The following is a 19,051-nucleotide window of genomic DNA, read 5'->3' as shown; positions in this document are numbered from 1 at the left end:
AACTACGGTAATATTTGTAATAAAATGGATTGAGTTTTAATGTTGCATTTCAAAATTTAAACACCTGCATCATGATTCCTCACAATCATGTTTTACTTGTCAGTTGCTTTATGAAGGTCAGACGTTGAGTATGTCAAGTGTAAGGTTGAGGCATTCACATCAAAGTGTAGCATTGTCTTTTCATCTTCTGACATTCCCATAGTGTTAGTGTCTGGATACTTACGTATTACGTGTGTCAGGTGAATTCACTACCCTCTGGCATTGCATTGATTTGATAAGCCATTCTCTTTTTGAAGGTATTCTCACAGATGAATGACAGCAAATCTTTCTTCTTTTTGTACATCTGCCTTGTATACTTACAAAATCCACAAACTCACCATTGATCAAGTCTTCATTGCATGCCCCATGTGTAGATATGGTACACAAATGACACAGTGACAGTATGATGTTGCTGTATGTATGTGTGTGTGTGTGTGTGTGATACTAACAATCTGCTAATGAATGTCGGCATTGACAGTGATTGCAACGGTTGAAATATAGTACCGGTAATTAACATATAAGTAGAATGAATACTCTTCACCAACTGAACTGACTCTGATCCGCTGTATTGGTCATGTCTGTCTCTGCAACCTCCAACCATGACTTGGTTCCAATGCATGTTCCTACTGCAGTGATAATCCTATGCAGCCAAAAGTCTATAATTATATTTACCCCGGTATATAGAAATTCAACATGATTGTATTTTTGCGTCTATAGTATAACATTTTGTAACCAAATGTTCATTGTGGAAATTAATTTGAATATTGCAATGAATTTTTGCATCTTCAAAATTTAGGTTACCTACAAAAGAAATGTGTTGATGATGTCGATTCCTGGGTTGCTGCCTTTTGCTCAGGCCTATCAGAGTTACAGCTATGTGATTTCTTGTTCAGGGGATTAAAGATGAAAATGTCATGAAAGCTTTGATAACCTGCAGTGTATGTGAAATGCACAGCATTGGTAAGATACTAGGTGTTATTTACAATTACTGTAGTACTGGTATTTTTCATAGAGATCTATTCAAGAAAGGCTTTAAAGCCATAACAGGAAACTACTAACTCTAAGACAATCTACCAGTACACCAGAATCTTATAAATTTAATAGTGATTTGTTTGATATGAAGAGAAAGACAGCGAACATTTATTTCTGTTCTACCCATTGTTTTGATGTAATTAGAATGAAAGGATCTCAGAATTCTCATATGCATGTGATTTGAATTAATCAATGCGTCTTTGGTCTTGAACAGTGGTTTACTGGTACTACCAGTAATAGTATACTTTGTGCAAAACACAAATGCCATGACTATTGTCCATACTCATTCAAACATGATTCACACTCATAGTTTCATAACAATCACACATTTTGATAAAGTTTGTAAAAACCTGTGATAAAATCACTTTTATTATGTCTATAGTTGTGTCATCATTAGATAACTCACGTGATAAATTAGCGTATCTGTACAAAATTTACACAGTATAACATAAAATATCAAGCTACTATACCTGCCCTTAATGATCTTTGTTGGTTTTATAAAAATAACTGCATGCACCCATATCTTCAGCTCAAATCAGACTCAAAATTTTGAATAAAATCTTTCTATAGTTTAAATCATGGTTAGTAATTTCCATTCAGCAATAGTTATTGAAATCATGATCTTTTCAACATCCTCTAGGGTTTAGGATATTTATGACATCTAGACAGAAGTGCCAAGTTCAACAACTGGCAGCTGCAGTGGGTTTGTCTTGTGACATGACAGACATTTTAACAAGTGGCTGTGACAAAAGTGGAGCATAAAATGAATTACTGCCTTTTTTTAGAATTTTAAACTGTCACAAACCAAATTATATTTGTATTAAAACTGAAACTCATTATAAAGAGCTATGACACATTCATGGATTTGATTGTGCAAGAAAGACAGTATTCAGAAACTGAGTGTGTACTCGATCATATCAGTATCTTTGATTGTGATAGGATAAAGTACGGTATTTAAGAAATGAAATTACCGGTATCAGTTCTGGCAAACGTTCATGAGAAATATAAGCCTTGAGTAGCTGACCTAAAAATCTTGTCTGAGGATAGTTTGTAAATCCTGTTTTCTATCCCTTTTATTGGACATAATCTATCTCTTGTTGGAAATGAGTACTTTGACAACCAAACACCACGTCATATCACAAATAATCATTATAAATCATAAAACTGATAACATGTTTTAAAAGTCCTTCCCTTTTCTAGTGTGAGTCAGTCAGGGTTCAACAAGTTTCACTTCTAATACTCCAAATGCCACGTATATACATACATCTATACAGTAACTGAAAACATCAATCAATGATAATTATGTTGTCTTTACAGTGTAAATATGTTACTTGTTTGATAAATCTCACACATAGTCCAAGTGATTGATCAACAAAACCAGCCAAGGATTTTTTCTGTTCTGCATGTGATAGATATATGCAAAGATAGTATTATTGGAATTCAGTGTGGTCACGGTTCCTATCTATTTTGTTTCTTGCAAACACAAGGTGGGCATCCATTAATGGCTATGGCATGGCCAGCTGCCTTAATGTATTAATTTTTAGCATAAGATGCTATTTGGTTGTCAGCACAAAACATACCTTCAGTAATTTTTTCTGAGCTCCAGGTTGAAATGTTGTGATAAACTTTGTGAGGGATTTTGTGGCTAGTCAAAACATGCAATGAAACTTCGACAATTTGATGTTCATAAACTTTGCAGTATAAATAACAAAATAATGAGTTTTCATAAGTTTGTTGACAAAGTTGCCAATGTATGACACATCATTAGCACTAACTCACAATGGATTTTAAAGTTATATTAAAGTATCTACATATAACGCTATTGTGAAGTCAGGAACAACATTTCTATTCAACCAAAGAAACACAAATCAACCAAAATGCAAATTGCCAGTCACATACATAGATGACAGACTGGACTGAAATCCCCTAAAACTGATACTTTGTCAGAACACTTGAGAATAAAATTAACTTACAATCATATTGGAACTGAGTTGCAAAACAGCTGGAATTATGTACACATCTGTTATCATGAAGTAAATCTGACAGACTATCTCTTTTTGGGACCATTTTCTGAACTGTCTACAAATCAATCCATGTTTTTCATTAGGTTTGAAAATTAGTCATACTACATGTATATTTCAGTATGCAAAGCTGAATAGCTTGGTTGGGTTCATTGGCCGACCCTCATGTAAGGACTGGGTTACCGTCAATTTACACTGCCTGACCATGAAACCAGAAGAACAGAAACATAACTTTAAATGCTTTTGTTTCTTTACGACTCATCTGACATCATAAATTGTCTTTTTGTAGTTTACCGCATTTGACGTCAATGGATAAATTTTCAGTCAAACATTCACTGAAAACACTTGAGTTTTTAACACACAGCTCATTCCAACTATGTAATATTTTTCATGGTGCAGCCAGAAGGCAACATTAGAAAACGATTTACAGAAAAATTTTACTAGTTATATTATTACCAACATGTTTTCTCTTGTAGTCAATTATTTTGTTAAGTAGAATTCTTTCATCTAAGCCAAGTTTCAAAATATCATAATGTCTAAAAATTGTCATTTCTGTCATAAATACTTTGATATACTTTAAAGTTTAGCAAGTCACAACAAGTGTCATGATATCTGACCTATGACCTTTGATTTATGCCTTATTTCAATTTTCTGTGAACTTTCAGTCACTTTTGAAACTATGGTATCTATATAACACTCTATAGCCAAAACAAAATGAGACCTACTTGGTCTTCCAATAAATTTTGATATCAATGTTGCATTTTGTGTGAAAAAATTATATATATATATTGATTTGTACATGTGTAAAATCGCTTGCTGCTGTGGTAAGACTAATTAATCATGCGTAATGTTGGCATGATATTTCTTGTTATTTAGTTGAGTCGGAGCAACAATAGAGACATAACTTCATCTGTGATTGATATAATGAGTTGTTACTCATGAGTGATAAAAGAATATTTTTCAGTTTATTGCAAAAAGTCTCATTATAGGATGACTTCCTCAATGTCATCTTCAATGTCATCAATAGCATTGACTGTTGGTTTAGAAGTTGTAAAGAGAGCATTAGAATCACGCGGTCGTCGAGGTAGCAATTTATCATCATTATTGTCATCAAAGTTACTGGTTCTTCTTCCAGCTTTCACTACATTCACATCTTTTTCCCATGGATATGCATCCTTATCAGCAACTGGCTTGGCTTTGGTTGCCGCAGTGAAAATGTTGTCACCAAGTGTTGGTTTGGCTTTCTCGGTAGTTTCTGTGCCAAACAAATTTGACATCAATTCTGACTTCTTTTCTGGTGGTGAATTTTTCCTTTCAGGAGTGCCACTGTCATCCATAAACTGCAACCAGTCACCTTTTGGTTTGGGTTTTGTTTTTTCAGCACGTCTGCCAAAGGAGGGTGCATAACTGCCAAATTCCAAATCGTCATTTTCTTCCACTGGTTTTTTCTTTTTTCCAGAGTGACTGCCATCAGTAGGATGAGAAGGCACACCATTATGTAAGTTTTCAATGGGATCTGAAAACATATACTGTTTGTGGGTTTTTGCAGATCCTGATGGACTTCTGTCCTTGCCGGCATCAATCTCTCTCATTTTTGCTAAAAGCAGGTCTTTCTTTCGACGTTCTTCATCTACCTTTGCCTTCTCTGCCTGCTCCTTTTCCTCTAGTTCTTGTCTTTCTCTCTCCCTGCGTTCTAAAATGAAATAAAAGATATAAAAAGTCAGTTCTGATAGGTAGTCTGAGGTTCAACTTTTAAAGTGGTAGAAAGCACAGCACAACACAACACAACACAGCACTTCAAATAGACATTTTCCACTCATGTGACATGCTATGATCAAACCTGTCAACATGCAATATATAAGGTTTTGGTGTATCATCATAGGAATTCATAAACAAAGTGCAATCACCATGGCTCAACTCTCCATGTTACTGGGCCACAAGGGAACATAAGCTATCAATCTGCATATTTACAACAATCTGTTCAAGCTTACTCCCCTCCCCTCCCCTCTTTTTTCACCCCTCAATATATCTCCTCTGTCATTCCTTTTTTATTTTCAGTACAATTTCATTTGTGAATCCGATTGGGTATTTGCTGAATACATCTGACAAATGTGAAAAGTTACAGCCATAGTTAAGCTAGTGGGTTACCTATGATAAATGAAAGATTTTATCACTGTGACTGCATACAAAAATGTATGAAAACACTTGAAAAGTACTTCATTAATTAGTCACATTGGTGGAATTTCATACAAGAACCATCCAAGTAAATATGCTTTCAAGGTTTACAGAATTTGCCAGAAAACAATATTTCTTTCTGTTGTACCAAGAAAGTATACAGCGGAAATTTATCCACTTAACTCTATAATTATCATATCACCCTTATTTACATGTATTTGATTTCATTACATGATCAATATTTTAATCTATCTAGCTAATTTGATAAGAACAGCAAAATTTTCTTTTTGTCTAGACTTATTATAGTTGCACTGTTAATAAATTTATGTTTCTTTTCTTGGCAAGATTATTTTATTTCTTGGAAAGCTAACTCTGTATTTGACACAGAGTAGTGGATAACAGAAAATATATCTGTGTTCCACATACATGTAGATCAAGGGAATAAGAATTACATGTACATAGAATGACTAAATAGTTAGATTCAAAATGTGATCAACAAGGGTTTCAGGAATTGCAATATTGAAAAGGCATTCAATATAGGGGAGATCAACACACTGCAATCAACCATGGAAAAAGAAGAAAAGAACATCAAACTGTGATAAAGAAGCAGAAAATGAAAGATAATTGGCAAGCTACTATAGTGATGCTATGAAGTAAACTCTGATGGCAGATTTTGAAATGATTTTGTTATTACTGCATGAAAATGCAAACTGTTATAGGAACACCACAAGTGAAGTTTTTAAATGATATCCATTTACCATCTATTATAGATATTGATGGGTCTTGATGTGTTGAGAGTCTAGATGTGTTCTGTGAAAGATTTATTCTTGATTTATGTTCAGATGGAGTAGTAGTCACACTTGTCAATATGTTATTTGTTATAGCTGATCTATTATCCGGTGAGTTAGAGGCTGACACGACTGATGTCATAACTTTGGCTTTAACCAGTTTATTGGGTGAAGCAGAGGTATCCCCAGCATAGCCTTTATTATTACCCCTATATGGATTATCAGCAGCAGAGGTATCCCCAGCATAGCGTTTATTATTACCCCTATATGGATTATCAGCAGTAACTCTACCATGCTCTGTTTTGCCACCACCTCTTGCGCTGCCAACAACAAAGCCTGGGTCTTTGTCACTCTGAGTTGATGTTGGGCCATCTTTGAAAAATGCAGGCGTCGGCTTTTTGAATGTCACTGCAGAGGAATCTTTAGCATGCGAGGGTTTAGAGCTAGATGTGGTGAAAGTTGGACGGTAGCTAGATTCCGGCTGTGGTTCATGTCTTCTACTAGTACTGTGTGATTCTGCCTTGCTCTGACTAGCTGTGCTACTACTACTAAAACTATTAAGAAATGAAGGTTTAAATCCTACAATGGATGCATGCAAGGAAAAAGAAAAGGAAAAGAAAACAAATTAAAAACATATTCCATGCTGTCACACACCAAACAATACAGAACAAAACCTTCTTTGACTTAAAATATGCGATAAATTACAGTAGAACAAATTTACTATTTCCTAGGCTGAAAAAGACAACAGAGCAATTAAGTTCTGCTCAATTACAAACATTGTTGAAAAGATTAACATATGAAAACAGAAATGCATAGCTTGAATTTTTCACATTGCTGTAAACATACATGAAGCAAAACAGCACCTAATATTGATCACGTATTGACATTCAACTGGTCATCCCATTTGCAGTTTACTTTATCTCATAAAGTAAAAAGACTGTAGATACACAATAAATCTAATCAATGCAATGACATCAATGTAAATAGCACAGTGTAATAAAAAGCATACAATGTATCACATGATGCAAATACCGATACATTTCTCAATGTTGTGGGTCGTTCAATTCGACAAAATGTCCCATTTGCCCTGGTTTTTCTTTATGCCTCAGTTGGCAAGTGTTTTACAAAATTTGCATGATGACCTCGTACAAGTGCTTGATGGCCTAGATAGCTGTCATGCTTGGCAAAAATGCACCAAATGCATGTAGACAAGCTTTGCATTTACAAAGACAGTCTAACTTCTACTGTCTATGGATTTCCAGACTTTAGCCTTTACCATTGTTTAAGGAAATACAACCTAGGCGATGTTTATGCCATTACAAATTGGATGTAAAGTACACCAGCACAAAAGACATTATTGTTTCAAATCAGAAAAGCACAGAGACTAACACAGATAAATGCCGATATTCTCCTCCACAGTTCTGTTCACATGTTTTGTTTGAAGGAACAAAAACAATTTACATAGCTCCACTAGACTTTGTATATCAGAACATTACCTCTATCCAATCAAGTGGATTGGTTTATACAAATAACAATTAATATGGATGGGTCCACTACACTTTGAACAGTGTTGATGGGTATCCCATGACAACCAAGTAAATTCATTCCTTGGTTGCAACTTCTAATGGGTCAAATTGATTCATTTACAACAGGGCTACATACTTCTGAACGGTGATCTAGGTTGACCTGCAATGAGGGTTGCCCATTGGAACCATGCCAAGAGATAGTGTTTAGATACAGGACTGTGATAAACTCTGCTTCTTGACAACGATGTTCACAACCATTCATAAATTATTTTACATCATCCCATAAGTGCATTCTCAAATCACATACAAACTGGTTAACTTGAACTTGGACCAATGCTACAAATACATTCCTACAAATCAAACTTTGACAAAAATTGACAAATTACCAGCTTCCTCTCTCTCTTTTCTCTCCCTCTCTTCTCTCTCTCTCCTTTCCCGTTCCTCTCTCTCTCGTCTCTCCTGAAGTTCCCTGTCTCTCTGTTCTCTTTCCCGTCTCTCCCGTTCTTGTTTTTTCTTCTCCTGGAAAGGACAAATGTTTCTAAATGATTACAACTGTTTAAAAGAGATTTATTACATGTGTGGTTATTATTTTTAAAACCATGAAAACCCATGGTGATATATAAAACCAAACACCTTGCACAGTGATAAATGTTCACACAAAAAGCAAATACAAGTGAAAGCAAAAGTATGGGAGATTTAAAAAGCCACCTACATGTCTTCACATATTCCCACCATATATTATTGACTCATCATGTGAACACTGTATATATTTACAATGCTTTGTTATATTTAGTTACTGCCACACAATATCAATGCAAGCACTCTTAATTCAAAACAAACTTGCAAAACGTCAGCACAGAAAACTTCATAAAACTGAAAAGAACACTCCATTACCAGTGTGTACATAAATGATCCTCTCGGATATTTACTGCTTTTCTGTCTTTCTTTCTGCTAGAAAATAAACAGCACTGAATTTTTACACATACTGTATTTTATTATTTGGATACACACACCATGGAAGGATCCAAACCAGTACAAAATGTTGATCATATTGCTATTTTGTAAAATGTTTGTCATGTTCCTTGATACCACTAGTGGTATCAGGACAGTTTCCAGGACATTTACCACCTAGACATTTCCCACCTACAAGTTGGGGATAGAGTAGTTTCTCTCAGTCCCTGGTTAACGACGCAGCTGGTAATCGCTGATATGCCCTAAACAATGCGGCCAAGCCAACCCCAAGGCAAACATTTAGCAAAACAAGTCATCGTTGATGACACAGTCCCCACTTGTTAATAATGGGTACTTTGATTACATGTCCTCTGAGAGGATAGAGTCCTCTTCATTAATTAGGTCTGTGATAAAAATACTTTGATGGCGCTCAATGGCCAAGAATGAGTTCAATGGTGATGAAAACATAGAACCAATGTAGGCCACCATCCTAAAGTTCATAAAATGAGTAACTAGGAATTAATCAACAGGATGTTGCAAAACATTTTTGCATACAATTCTAACACTTAACAGATTATCACTGGTACCATATTTCATAAAGTTTGATGCAGTATTTATAACACTATGAATCAACATCTGTTTCAAGTTTCATCACATTTGACGTTGTATTAATTTGTGGCTATATCACCCTAATTAGGAAAGTTCATTACTTATGCAATTACAAATTAATTAAAATGACACTGATAAATGTCTTTTTCAATGTTAAAGCAATGTGAGCTTAACATCAGTTAACATCTGTATAAAGTTTCATGAATTTGATGCAGTACATATTTCTTGACATATCAGCCTACTTACGAAACTTCAATAATTGACATGTTACTGCTACATGACGTGAAACAAATTGATGAGCATAGGTCAATGTCAACTTTGAATGATACTGGTGGAAATATGTTTGAGTTATGGCTCTGTACATGAAAACATTGTAATAAAATGGCTGCCTAGCAACCATATTGGATCGTATCACATAAAAAATCGACATACATATGTATGACATAGGCCAATGTCCTTGTACCAACATTGAATAAAATCGGTTGAAACATGTCTGAGTTGTGGCTCTGTACATGAAAAAATCGTAATAAAATGGCTGCCTAGCAGCCATATTGGATCGTATCACAAAACAAATTGACGTGCATATCTATGACATTGGTCAATGTCCTTGTACCAACTTTGAATAAAATCGGTTGAAACATGTCTGAGTTATGGCTCTGTACATGAAAAAATCGTAATAAAATGGCCGCCTGGCGGCCATATTGGATTGCATCACAAAACAAATCAACGTGCATATCTATGACATTGGTCAATGTCCTTGTACCAACATTGAATAAAATCGGTTGAAACATGTCTGAGTTGTGGCTCTGTACGTGAAAAAATCGTAATAAAATGGCCGCCTGGCAGCCATATTGGATCGTATCACAAAACAAATTGACGTGCATATCTATGACATTGGTCAATGTCCTTGTACCAACTTTGAATAAAATTGGTTGAAACATGTCTGAGTTATGGCTCTGTACATGAAAAAATCGTAATAAAATGGCCGCCTGGCGGCCATATTGGATCGTATCACAAAAAAATTGACGTGCATATCTATGACATTGGTCAATGTCCTTGTACCAACTTTGAATAAAATTGGTTGAAACATGTCTGAGTTATGGCTCTGTACATGAAAAATCGTAATAAAATGGCCGCCTGGCGGCCATATTGGATCATATCCCAAAACAATCGACGTGCATCTGTATGACATATGAAGTAATCCTTGTACCAAGTTTGAATGAAATCGCTTCTTGCATCTCTGAGATATCTGTGTGAACGGACGGACGGACGCACACACGCACGCACGCACGCACGCACGGACGCACGCACGGACATGACCAAACCTATAAGTCCCCCGGACGGTGTCCGTGGGGACTAATCAGGCTATGCCAGCATGCTAAGCTGGGCATGAAAGGGCCAAATTCTGTCACAAAAAGCTAGGGCCTGTGAGAAAGTCTAGAGTTAGGCTAAGTGTCCTGTATGTCCAGAGGGTAACTGACCTAGAACCCTTCTACCTATATATTTGAGTTTGTCGTATTTCCTTGTAAATTTTTAAAGGAATGATGTAATTTTGATATAATTCATCTACTTCTAAAGGCATTTTGTGTCTTGAAATAGTGAAATGAATAGGATCTAGTTCTCTCGGCTGATATTGGCAAGTATTTACACTTCAACAGACAGCAATCTTTAGTGCTTTTATTAGAATCTTTTACTGATTGCTGAAGGATGTAGATAGATGTTAGATCACAATTTCATTCAAAGAACAGCATACATGCTACATGCAGACTGATCTAATGCAAGACTTACCATCTCTAATCTCTCTTCTTCTTCACGTTTTCTTTGTTCATCTGATTCTTGTTGATTGCTAGACATATCTAATTCTCGGAGTATTCTAGCAGCTTCTTCTCTTTGCCTCTGTTCTTCATCATAAGCCGCCATCCTCTTTTTATCTTCTTCCAACTGTCGTTGTCTTTCTTTCTCCTTGTCAAAGCTATTCATCCTTGGAGGTGGAATTTCCTCTCTTGGTGGTTCTTCCTCTTCTTCCTCCTCCTCCTCAACTTCTTCAATTGTTTTCTCCTCGATAGCCGTCACAACTGGAGCAGGTTTGTCATCCTCGGACAGGTCTACGACCTGAACAGCTTTGTTTGCTGTTTTAACTTTACGAGGGGTGGGTTGTGGAGTGGCACTTACGCTGTGACTGAGTTTTGTCGGGGCTCTGAATACACGATTACTGTAAATATTTCTCACTTCCAATTCTTTTTCTTTTTCCTGAAAGAAAGTCAGTAACGAGTAATTTTTAATTTTTAATTTTCACCAAGTATTTACATAACCAGTAAGTAGAGTTACTACACTACATTATGGCATTGTTAGAATTTAGGACTAATTAACAAGTTCATCCACTTTTAGGGATTGTATTATATAATGTACATACATGTACAACAAGAACTGAATATGCATACTTTCAATACTTCATTATTGTGAGTTTGATTTTGAACCATCATGTCTATCATAGATTGTTGCCAGTCAGAGATTAAACATGGCAGTGATTTTGCCAGCAACATCTGCTATTATTAATTAGAATTCATGAAGACCTAGCGTTTCTCATAACATTGCACAATGTCACCAATGGTTTGTAGAAATGTTCCAAAGTTGACATAAGAAGCATATGGTTATGAATTCTATTGTTTTCCTTTACAAGCAAGATTTTACATATCAAAAAACAGGCACAGGGTCTGTATGGTCCTGGAGTGTCCTTGAATTTTAACGCCACCTGGAAAGTCCTTGAAAAGTCCTTGAAAATGAAATTGAGTCCTGGAAGTCATAGGAAATTGATAATCCACCACAACTTTCAAAAAGTACAAGATGATAAATGTAAAAATGAAATGTAAAAATGATATCAAGAATAGTATTGTGGACCTCAAAAAGGCCTTGAAAATTGCTGAAAAAGCCCTTAAAAGTCCTTGAATTTTAAGCCTTCTGAATTATCCCTGAATTTATAACCATTTTTAAAGACACAGGTTGTATGAATACAGGGACTTGTACAACGATGAGATGAGATTCTTACCTTGAGTGTAATTCTTAATTTATCATATTCATGTTGTAGATGTTGTAACTGACTGTCATATTCTCTTTGTTTAATTCTGAGTTCAGTACTTTCAACCTTATGATTCTTCTTCAAATTTTCAATATACCTTTCCAGGTCCTGTTAAAATAAGAACATCAATTATGGAAGCATTACCATAGTGTTATTTATAGTACTATAGTGTTATAACTTATAGTTTTTGTAACATTCAAAAATTGTACAATTTCAAAACCCGGGTAAAATTACACAACTGTATACACCCCCAAACCTATGAAAGAATCATAAAACGAAAGTGACAATGTATGGTTTAATGAATGAAATCAAGATTTTACCATTTGATGGCTGTTACACAGCACCTTCATTGAAAATTGGTTCTTTGTCCTTTCATGGTGGTACATTTACTGCACATCAGCACTTTTGTTTTAAAATATACCGGTAATTAAAATTATTATTGAACTGAATACTATGACCACTACATGGTCAGTTGACTCCAACATCCTTTACTGTTGTTTATTTTAACATGACAGTTACTGATATGCTGTTATTTTCCTTTAAAAAATCTAAATATTCTTTTAAAAACATCTTAATGTTATCAATTCAACTTATATACATAAACCAGGCAACAACAGAACTGGAAGAAAAAAATAATGGAGGGTTCATGCAATTGCCAATGACTCAATACTGATAAATTCTGATGGAAAATTTCATTATTCAAATATGAGTTCAGACACACAATCTAATTACCAATTAGGAAATGTAGATTGGAATTATGTATAAAAGGTTGAAATCATTAAGATCATTGTTCAGAGCTTGGAGTCCCTTGTAATGGAATAATTGAAAATTGCTGTATTCCCCTCAGCATTACACTGTACATGAAAGTCTGTCAATGCAAATCAAGGCAGGAAAATTTAACTGTTTCCGTAATCAATAGCTTTTGTGCCTTTTGTGTACGTATGGCATAGTTTGAGGAAATAGGTACACAAAAAATGAAACCAGATGGAAGCGACAAAGCATGAACAGATTCTGTTGATTTATCATTTAATCCAGAATGATGGACAAATACAAAAATCGATAACTTAAACAGCAGATTCTTTTCACACAATTCCGTACTGCGTTTTACACTAGCCATTATGTACAGGCAAAGTAAAATGATTTTTCTATTAATAATATATAAACACTGAGGTGTGTACAAGGTTTTGTTGGCAGATTCCATCCTCCTACATCAATAAAGACAGTAGTGGCTGATTTGCTATCTTTTCATGATAATTTTTTATTAACGGAAATTCAAACAGGTTGTACTCTTAAATATTAGACTTCTGAATTTTTGATTAGGTCAAGAAAAAATACTTCTCTCAAGTAATCTGATCCATTCTATTTTGCATCTCTTCACTAGAAATATTATTTTTCTGCTTGCAAGTGAAATTCTATGTTGCAAAATTTTGCCAAAATAATGACCAAACAAGAGTTCTCTTCCAGAAGCCATATTACATGTCATTAATACTGTATATTTTGACTTTGGCTCTCTTCTTTCACTTTGCTCTGCATGCTTTAACATACTGAGGTATCATTGTGTTCTATAAATGATGTATGCATGCAACTGCAGTGTTTCCCTTATCGATATTGCAGAATTTTCAATAATGAAACTGGTTTGAGTTAGAAAGTGTGGAAAAACGGGGAAAAAAGGCAGAAATCACAACTCTTTCTGCTTCCTACTTACATATTCATGATGGCCCGTAAGATTTGTCATTTTTGAAGTGCTTCAAATCAAATTTCTTTTTTTTGCACTAACACCTTCGTTGTCAAGTCAGAAACTGAATTTGAATAATTCCTGGGTAAAATGTGACAAATGTTAAGCATACATGTCTCTGGATGATAAATCAATCAACACAGGTCAAATGTCTGAAATATGATGCTATGCAAATTTACTGTATCTGATTTCTATATGTAGGTACAATTAATAGACCAACTCTTGCCTTTAATTTAAACTAAGGCAAAGTACTACGTTATGATACACTTGTCACTTGGCATGTTGTTATGGGAACTTGCTGTGAATAAGATGCTGTTTCTGTAAAGGCAATACAACTTTGCAATCAAAGCATTAATATTGGCGATATTAAATTCAGCATTTGGCAATGAATAATAATGTGTTGATTCAGTCCTTTCACCACAATGGTTTGTTAAGCCATTGTTACCATAGTGATTGTATACATGTAGTGTTTGGTGAACAGGTTAGGTCATTTTATGTGAATTGTTGTTCCTTTCCTTAACAACTCCATGACTACTGTGTCTGTATACTTTCATTTGTTAATGTAACACACCACTGGGTTCATTTGTTGCATTGCATCTATGCCTTTTGCGCTTTGTTCATGCACTTTGCAGAGTTATGATATCTTAATATCACAGTATTATAATGCAAATTTAACTGTAATTATGTGTAATATACAAACAGTTGTAATTTAAAATTGTGAAAATTAAGTTCTGTAATAATTTAATTAATATGTATTTGGATTAACAATATTTTGAAATGCTTTGTTTTTCTCAGCCTTTAAGTAAATACACCTTATCGGGAACATGATTTGCTGTGTTTGAGGCAAATATCCTTTTACCAAATACAGAAATTAAATCAATGCAGAAGAGTTCTCTTGATTGAGAAAATGACTGGATTGCTTTAAATTGAAAGGAAATACGCTACACACACAATGTTATAAATACCATATGACTGAGTGTTACTTACTTGAACTCTCTTGTCTTTTCTGTCCAATTCTTCCTGAGTGTCATGAAGTTTACGATCCAATTCATCTCTTTCCATCAAATTCTTCTCCTTAACAATTGCTTTCATGCGTTTCAAAGTGTTCTGTGTTTTCATAAGTTCATCGTCTTTATCACGTAGTCTCCTTTCCTTGTCCAGATTATCACCTTTGAGTCTTTGCACACGTTTCTGTAAATGCTCTACTTCATTATTATGCCGTGATAGAAGTTCCCCAAGTTCATTTTGTTGTCCTTCAAATTTGTCTATTGCACGCTCTTGCTTTCGTTGCAGAGCACGCAGAAGTTTGTTTTCCCGTACAACATCATCGTATTCATGTCGAAGTTCCCCAAGCTCGTTTTTAAGCCTGCTGATTGAATGGAGTCTGGCAGAAAGCATTCGTTTAGCAACCATGTCAGGTTCTCTTGGAGAGATTTTTGAGCCCTGGCTCTGCGATCGTCCTTTGCGAGTTTTCCTTCCTGTTCCTAAAGATGATGATTATAAACCCACAGGTTAGCATGACAACAAAGCAAAATATAAAGTTATCACGGTAATATTGTAATATTTTTATGAAACACAGTGTACTTGATAAAATATTTATGTTATGATGCTCTTTTTATTTGTTTAGAGCGTGTTTACAATTTGCAATTATGTGAATTACACTAAATGTTGCATTTGTCGCAACATGGCATATGCGTCTTCAACCAAATAATATAGGGATATGAAAGTCCACAAATTTCTTTTGATAACAGTTAATGATAGACTGCCATATTTCTCTGCTTGGTTATATTATTTCACGGTCTCAGCCACTAAATATTTTAAAAACAACTGAGTAATTCCATGGTATCTTTAATTTGTTGTGAATTCATAAAAAGTTAATTTAAGCCATTTGCACTATCAAGATAGTGGTATGATATAATTACACATATTATATATTCCATGTATCATATAAGCTAAACATATACCAGTATGAAGTGAAGAATATGGAGATGTATGAAATCATGGACATGACAGTTTCTGTTCCAAGTGAAGACACTTGCCATGCAATTAACACTTTCATGACTTATGGAGCTGTGACATGGTAATCTACAAATGTTTAATGACTACAACCTGTGAAAGTTACACATTTGAATACAATCTATGTTTGTTGGAGCATGACAAAACAGTGAAGCCCACAATGCATGACTGTCTTTATCAATATGCAAGTAGTGTACATGCAAACACCATGAATTGCTGTGGTTTGACAACCATTATTGATGGGAAGTAACATAGCTGTCATTCTTTTCATAATTTGTTTGTGAAAAATACTGTTTATGAAAATTACTGAACTTCATAATGTATTTGTAACTTACATGAAAAATTACACAGTATATCAACCATGATTTTTATCAGTTTAGTTTTTGGCAATGTAGAAGAGAATTGTTCAATTTGGTTAAAGTTTTCATATCATGTATGTCTGTAACATAGCTGCTATATCTACTTTATGTATGCTGTGTCAAACCCTTTGAGCATTCAGTTATTACCTACAGGCCAGTACATATGTGTGTGTTGTAAGTCTTGATGGTCTATATCAGTACAGTCTACACTTATGAATGTTTACTATTCACTTAGTTCTGCAATTTTTATTATAATACTATCAAGTTATATGGCCATACCTTCCAATGCACACAATTATCATCTGCAGTACTTTGTAACTAAGCGGATATTGATGTATAGGGGTTAGTGTGATGATGATTTTCTTTTGACAACACCGCCTGTTTCATGATGGCAAAAAGCAATGATTACATTATTCACCTTTATTCCTATGGTAGGGTCGGTATTCTCTAACATATGGTTTATCTGAATGTGAGGCTACAGAAGAAAGCAGAATATACTCTGCAAATTATATATGACTAAACAATTAATGAATATACATGAATAAATAAACATATACATAAATACATATATATGGATTACTTATTTTTACATGTATGTATATATGTGTGTGTGTATGTGTGTGTGTGTGTGTGTATATATATATATATATATATATATATATATATATATATATATATATATATGATGTGGATTTTTTTTACTTGTACATGGCTGAATACAACTTCATTAAACTCAAACTTTTTAAAGTTGACAACATCTTAATAAAGAATTAAAACCTGAAATGACATGCTATCAATGCATACTCATAATTTTCTCTGGGATCAACTGAACAACTCTATCATGAAACACTGACTATCATGTGCCTATCTTTCCTTCCTAGACAATGCTCATATTCACATGATATTAAAAACTGTGTGAAATATATTCTAAAAACCTCCTTATTCACCTCTCCTCCTATGCTGGTAGGGTTGGTATATTCTAACACTCTTTCTACTTGACCTAACGGCTAAGAAGAAATTAAACTTTAGCCTACAAATACCTAAACACATATTACTTATTACATTTTCGTTTTGAGTAGATATTTACTGATATTGTCTTGATCATATGACAGGATATTAGCTTGCACTGGTAACTCTTGATTAAAATATGACACAGAACTGCCAGGAGGTCATAAAATAGATTCTTTTTCTTCATGGCCATTACATTATTTCTATTGTATTGACCCATCTGCAGTATGATGATCCTGAAACTTGTCACAGCCTCTAGCAAATAATTAATCTGTCTGTGGAGACCAACGGTCGTCGATTATTACATCTAAATTATGTTACCTTCATACCATTTTAAATGTACAGTTTTGTGATTTCTCTTTCTATGGGCGTATCGTACACAGCTTGGTTTTGTCAAAAATCAATCTTATATAGCTTTCATTTCTCATCTGTCTGGTCTTGTGTTTTATGGACTCCATATGTGTTCACATTCAAGCTCAACCATTGACCTCCGTTTTTAAAGTCTATGGCTCAACGTGTGTTTTTCAAAAGATGCAATGTACTTGGATTAAGCTATGGCCCATTAATTATATTCTGTAACTTTCAGGAGATACGTCGTGTCTGTCACATACACATCAAAACCATGACTAAACATACCTTTTGGTCTATAATTTCCATATGCACTGCTAGTACTATAGGTGGTGGATCCACTGTAAGTACGCCGCAATGTATTTGTCCTTGAGGATCCAAACTTTCCTTTCCTTGGGCTTCGCTTGTCGTATTCTGAATCATGATCAGACTCAAAATCGTCGTCAGAATAACTGTCATAGTGGTTGGACTTTGCGTAAGATTTCGTATCGCTGTAACCCGAGTACTGCCTGGATTGATTATCATAACTTTGCCTCCTGCCAGTTTTTGACTTTTGTGCCATTTTGTCTGACCTTCTCGCTGACGACTTCGGCTCAGGCGATATTGTATACGACGCGGTGGGCGAGCGCTGCCCGGAGTTGTTGATGTTTATACTTGGTGAATAGTTACGGCGTTCCGGGGTCGTGTTTCCGCGGTTGTATTCGCCTTTCAGCGGCTTCGGTTCGGTATCAAAGAAACTATCGGTGTCATCGTAGTCGTTTGATGTCATACCTTGCGTTAAAGTAGCAAAGGTGTGAAGTCCTGAGTCGATAGGGGTCGATAAAGAGCAGAGAATCCAACTCCGTTTTACGACCTATAACCATACGGGCAAGTGTTCAAAAGATGGCGGCGATCAGATCAGCTGGTACAGCAAGCTGTGAATAATACGAAAATGTTAAAACAAAGGAAGAAAACTACTGAAAGACCCAGATTAAAAATACACCATATTATGACATTGTCCATTTATAGCTCAAAGATCGGTAGAATACGCCACGACTCGTGTATTCTTATTACACTACTGTATTACCATACATGTCACTGCTCACTCCTTTATTTACAGCTACACCGCACAGTGCACGTTGAAAACTCAGAGATCTACGTGTTAATATAGTAGCAAGGGCGAACTTGAACGCTGAAGCCTGCCTTTGAAGCTTCAAATAACTAAGTCAAACACTTACCTGTTTTCATATATTAAGGATTCTTTAGACGACCAGCGGTCCAATATGTCGGCTCATCAGGGTCGGCCTATAGCGCAGCAGAGGAACTTCGAACATGCCAGCTTGCTTTTGTTTACTTGCTATGGGAACGAACAACTTGGAATACACAATT

The 19,051-nt window shown here is 35.1% G+C and overlaps 1 protein-coding gene across 7 annotated transcripts; it reads right to left on the bottom strand.

Annotated features, from left to right (window-relative positions):
- Nucleotides 1–1,399: 1,399 nt before the first annotated feature.
- LOC139141752 (lebercilin-like) lies at nt 1,400–19,037 on the bottom strand. 7 transcript variants are annotated; one of them, XM_070711384.1, is made up of 10 exons: nt 18,901–19,037; nt 17,972–18,597; nt 16,746–16,802; nt 14,940–15,436; nt 12,188–12,325; nt 10,930–11,391; nt 8,476–8,532; nt 7,968–8,100; nt 6,317–6,634; nt 1,400–4,785 (listed from the first exon to the last, which is right to left on the bottom strand). In XM_070711384.1, exons 2-10 carry the CDS (start codon nt 18,450–18,452, stop codon nt 4,076–4,078), a joined length of 2,853 nt encoding a protein of 950 aa, XP_070567485.1. In that variant the 5' UTR covers nt 18,453–18,597; nt 18,901–19,037; the 3' UTR covers nt 1,400–4,075. The 7 variants fall into 7 exon arrangements, with proteins under 7 accessions (XP_070567485.1, XP_070567486.1, XP_070567490.1 ...); XM_070711385.1 differs by having other exon boundaries at nt 6,347–6,634; XM_070711389.1 differs by lacking the exon at nt 6,317–6,634.
- Between the last annotated feature and the right edge of the window lie 14 nt (nt 19,038–19,051).

Source organism: Ptychodera flava, chromosome 10 (genome assembly GCF_041260155.1).
Source record: "Ptychodera flava strain L36383 chromosome 10, AS_Pfla_20210202, whole genome shotgun sequence".
In the NCBI taxonomy this organism is placed as follows: domain Eukaryota; kingdom Metazoa; phylum Hemichordata; class Enteropneusta; family Ptychoderidae; genus Ptychodera; species Ptychodera flava.
This window is presented reverse-complemented; position numbering and strand designations above follow the sequence as displayed.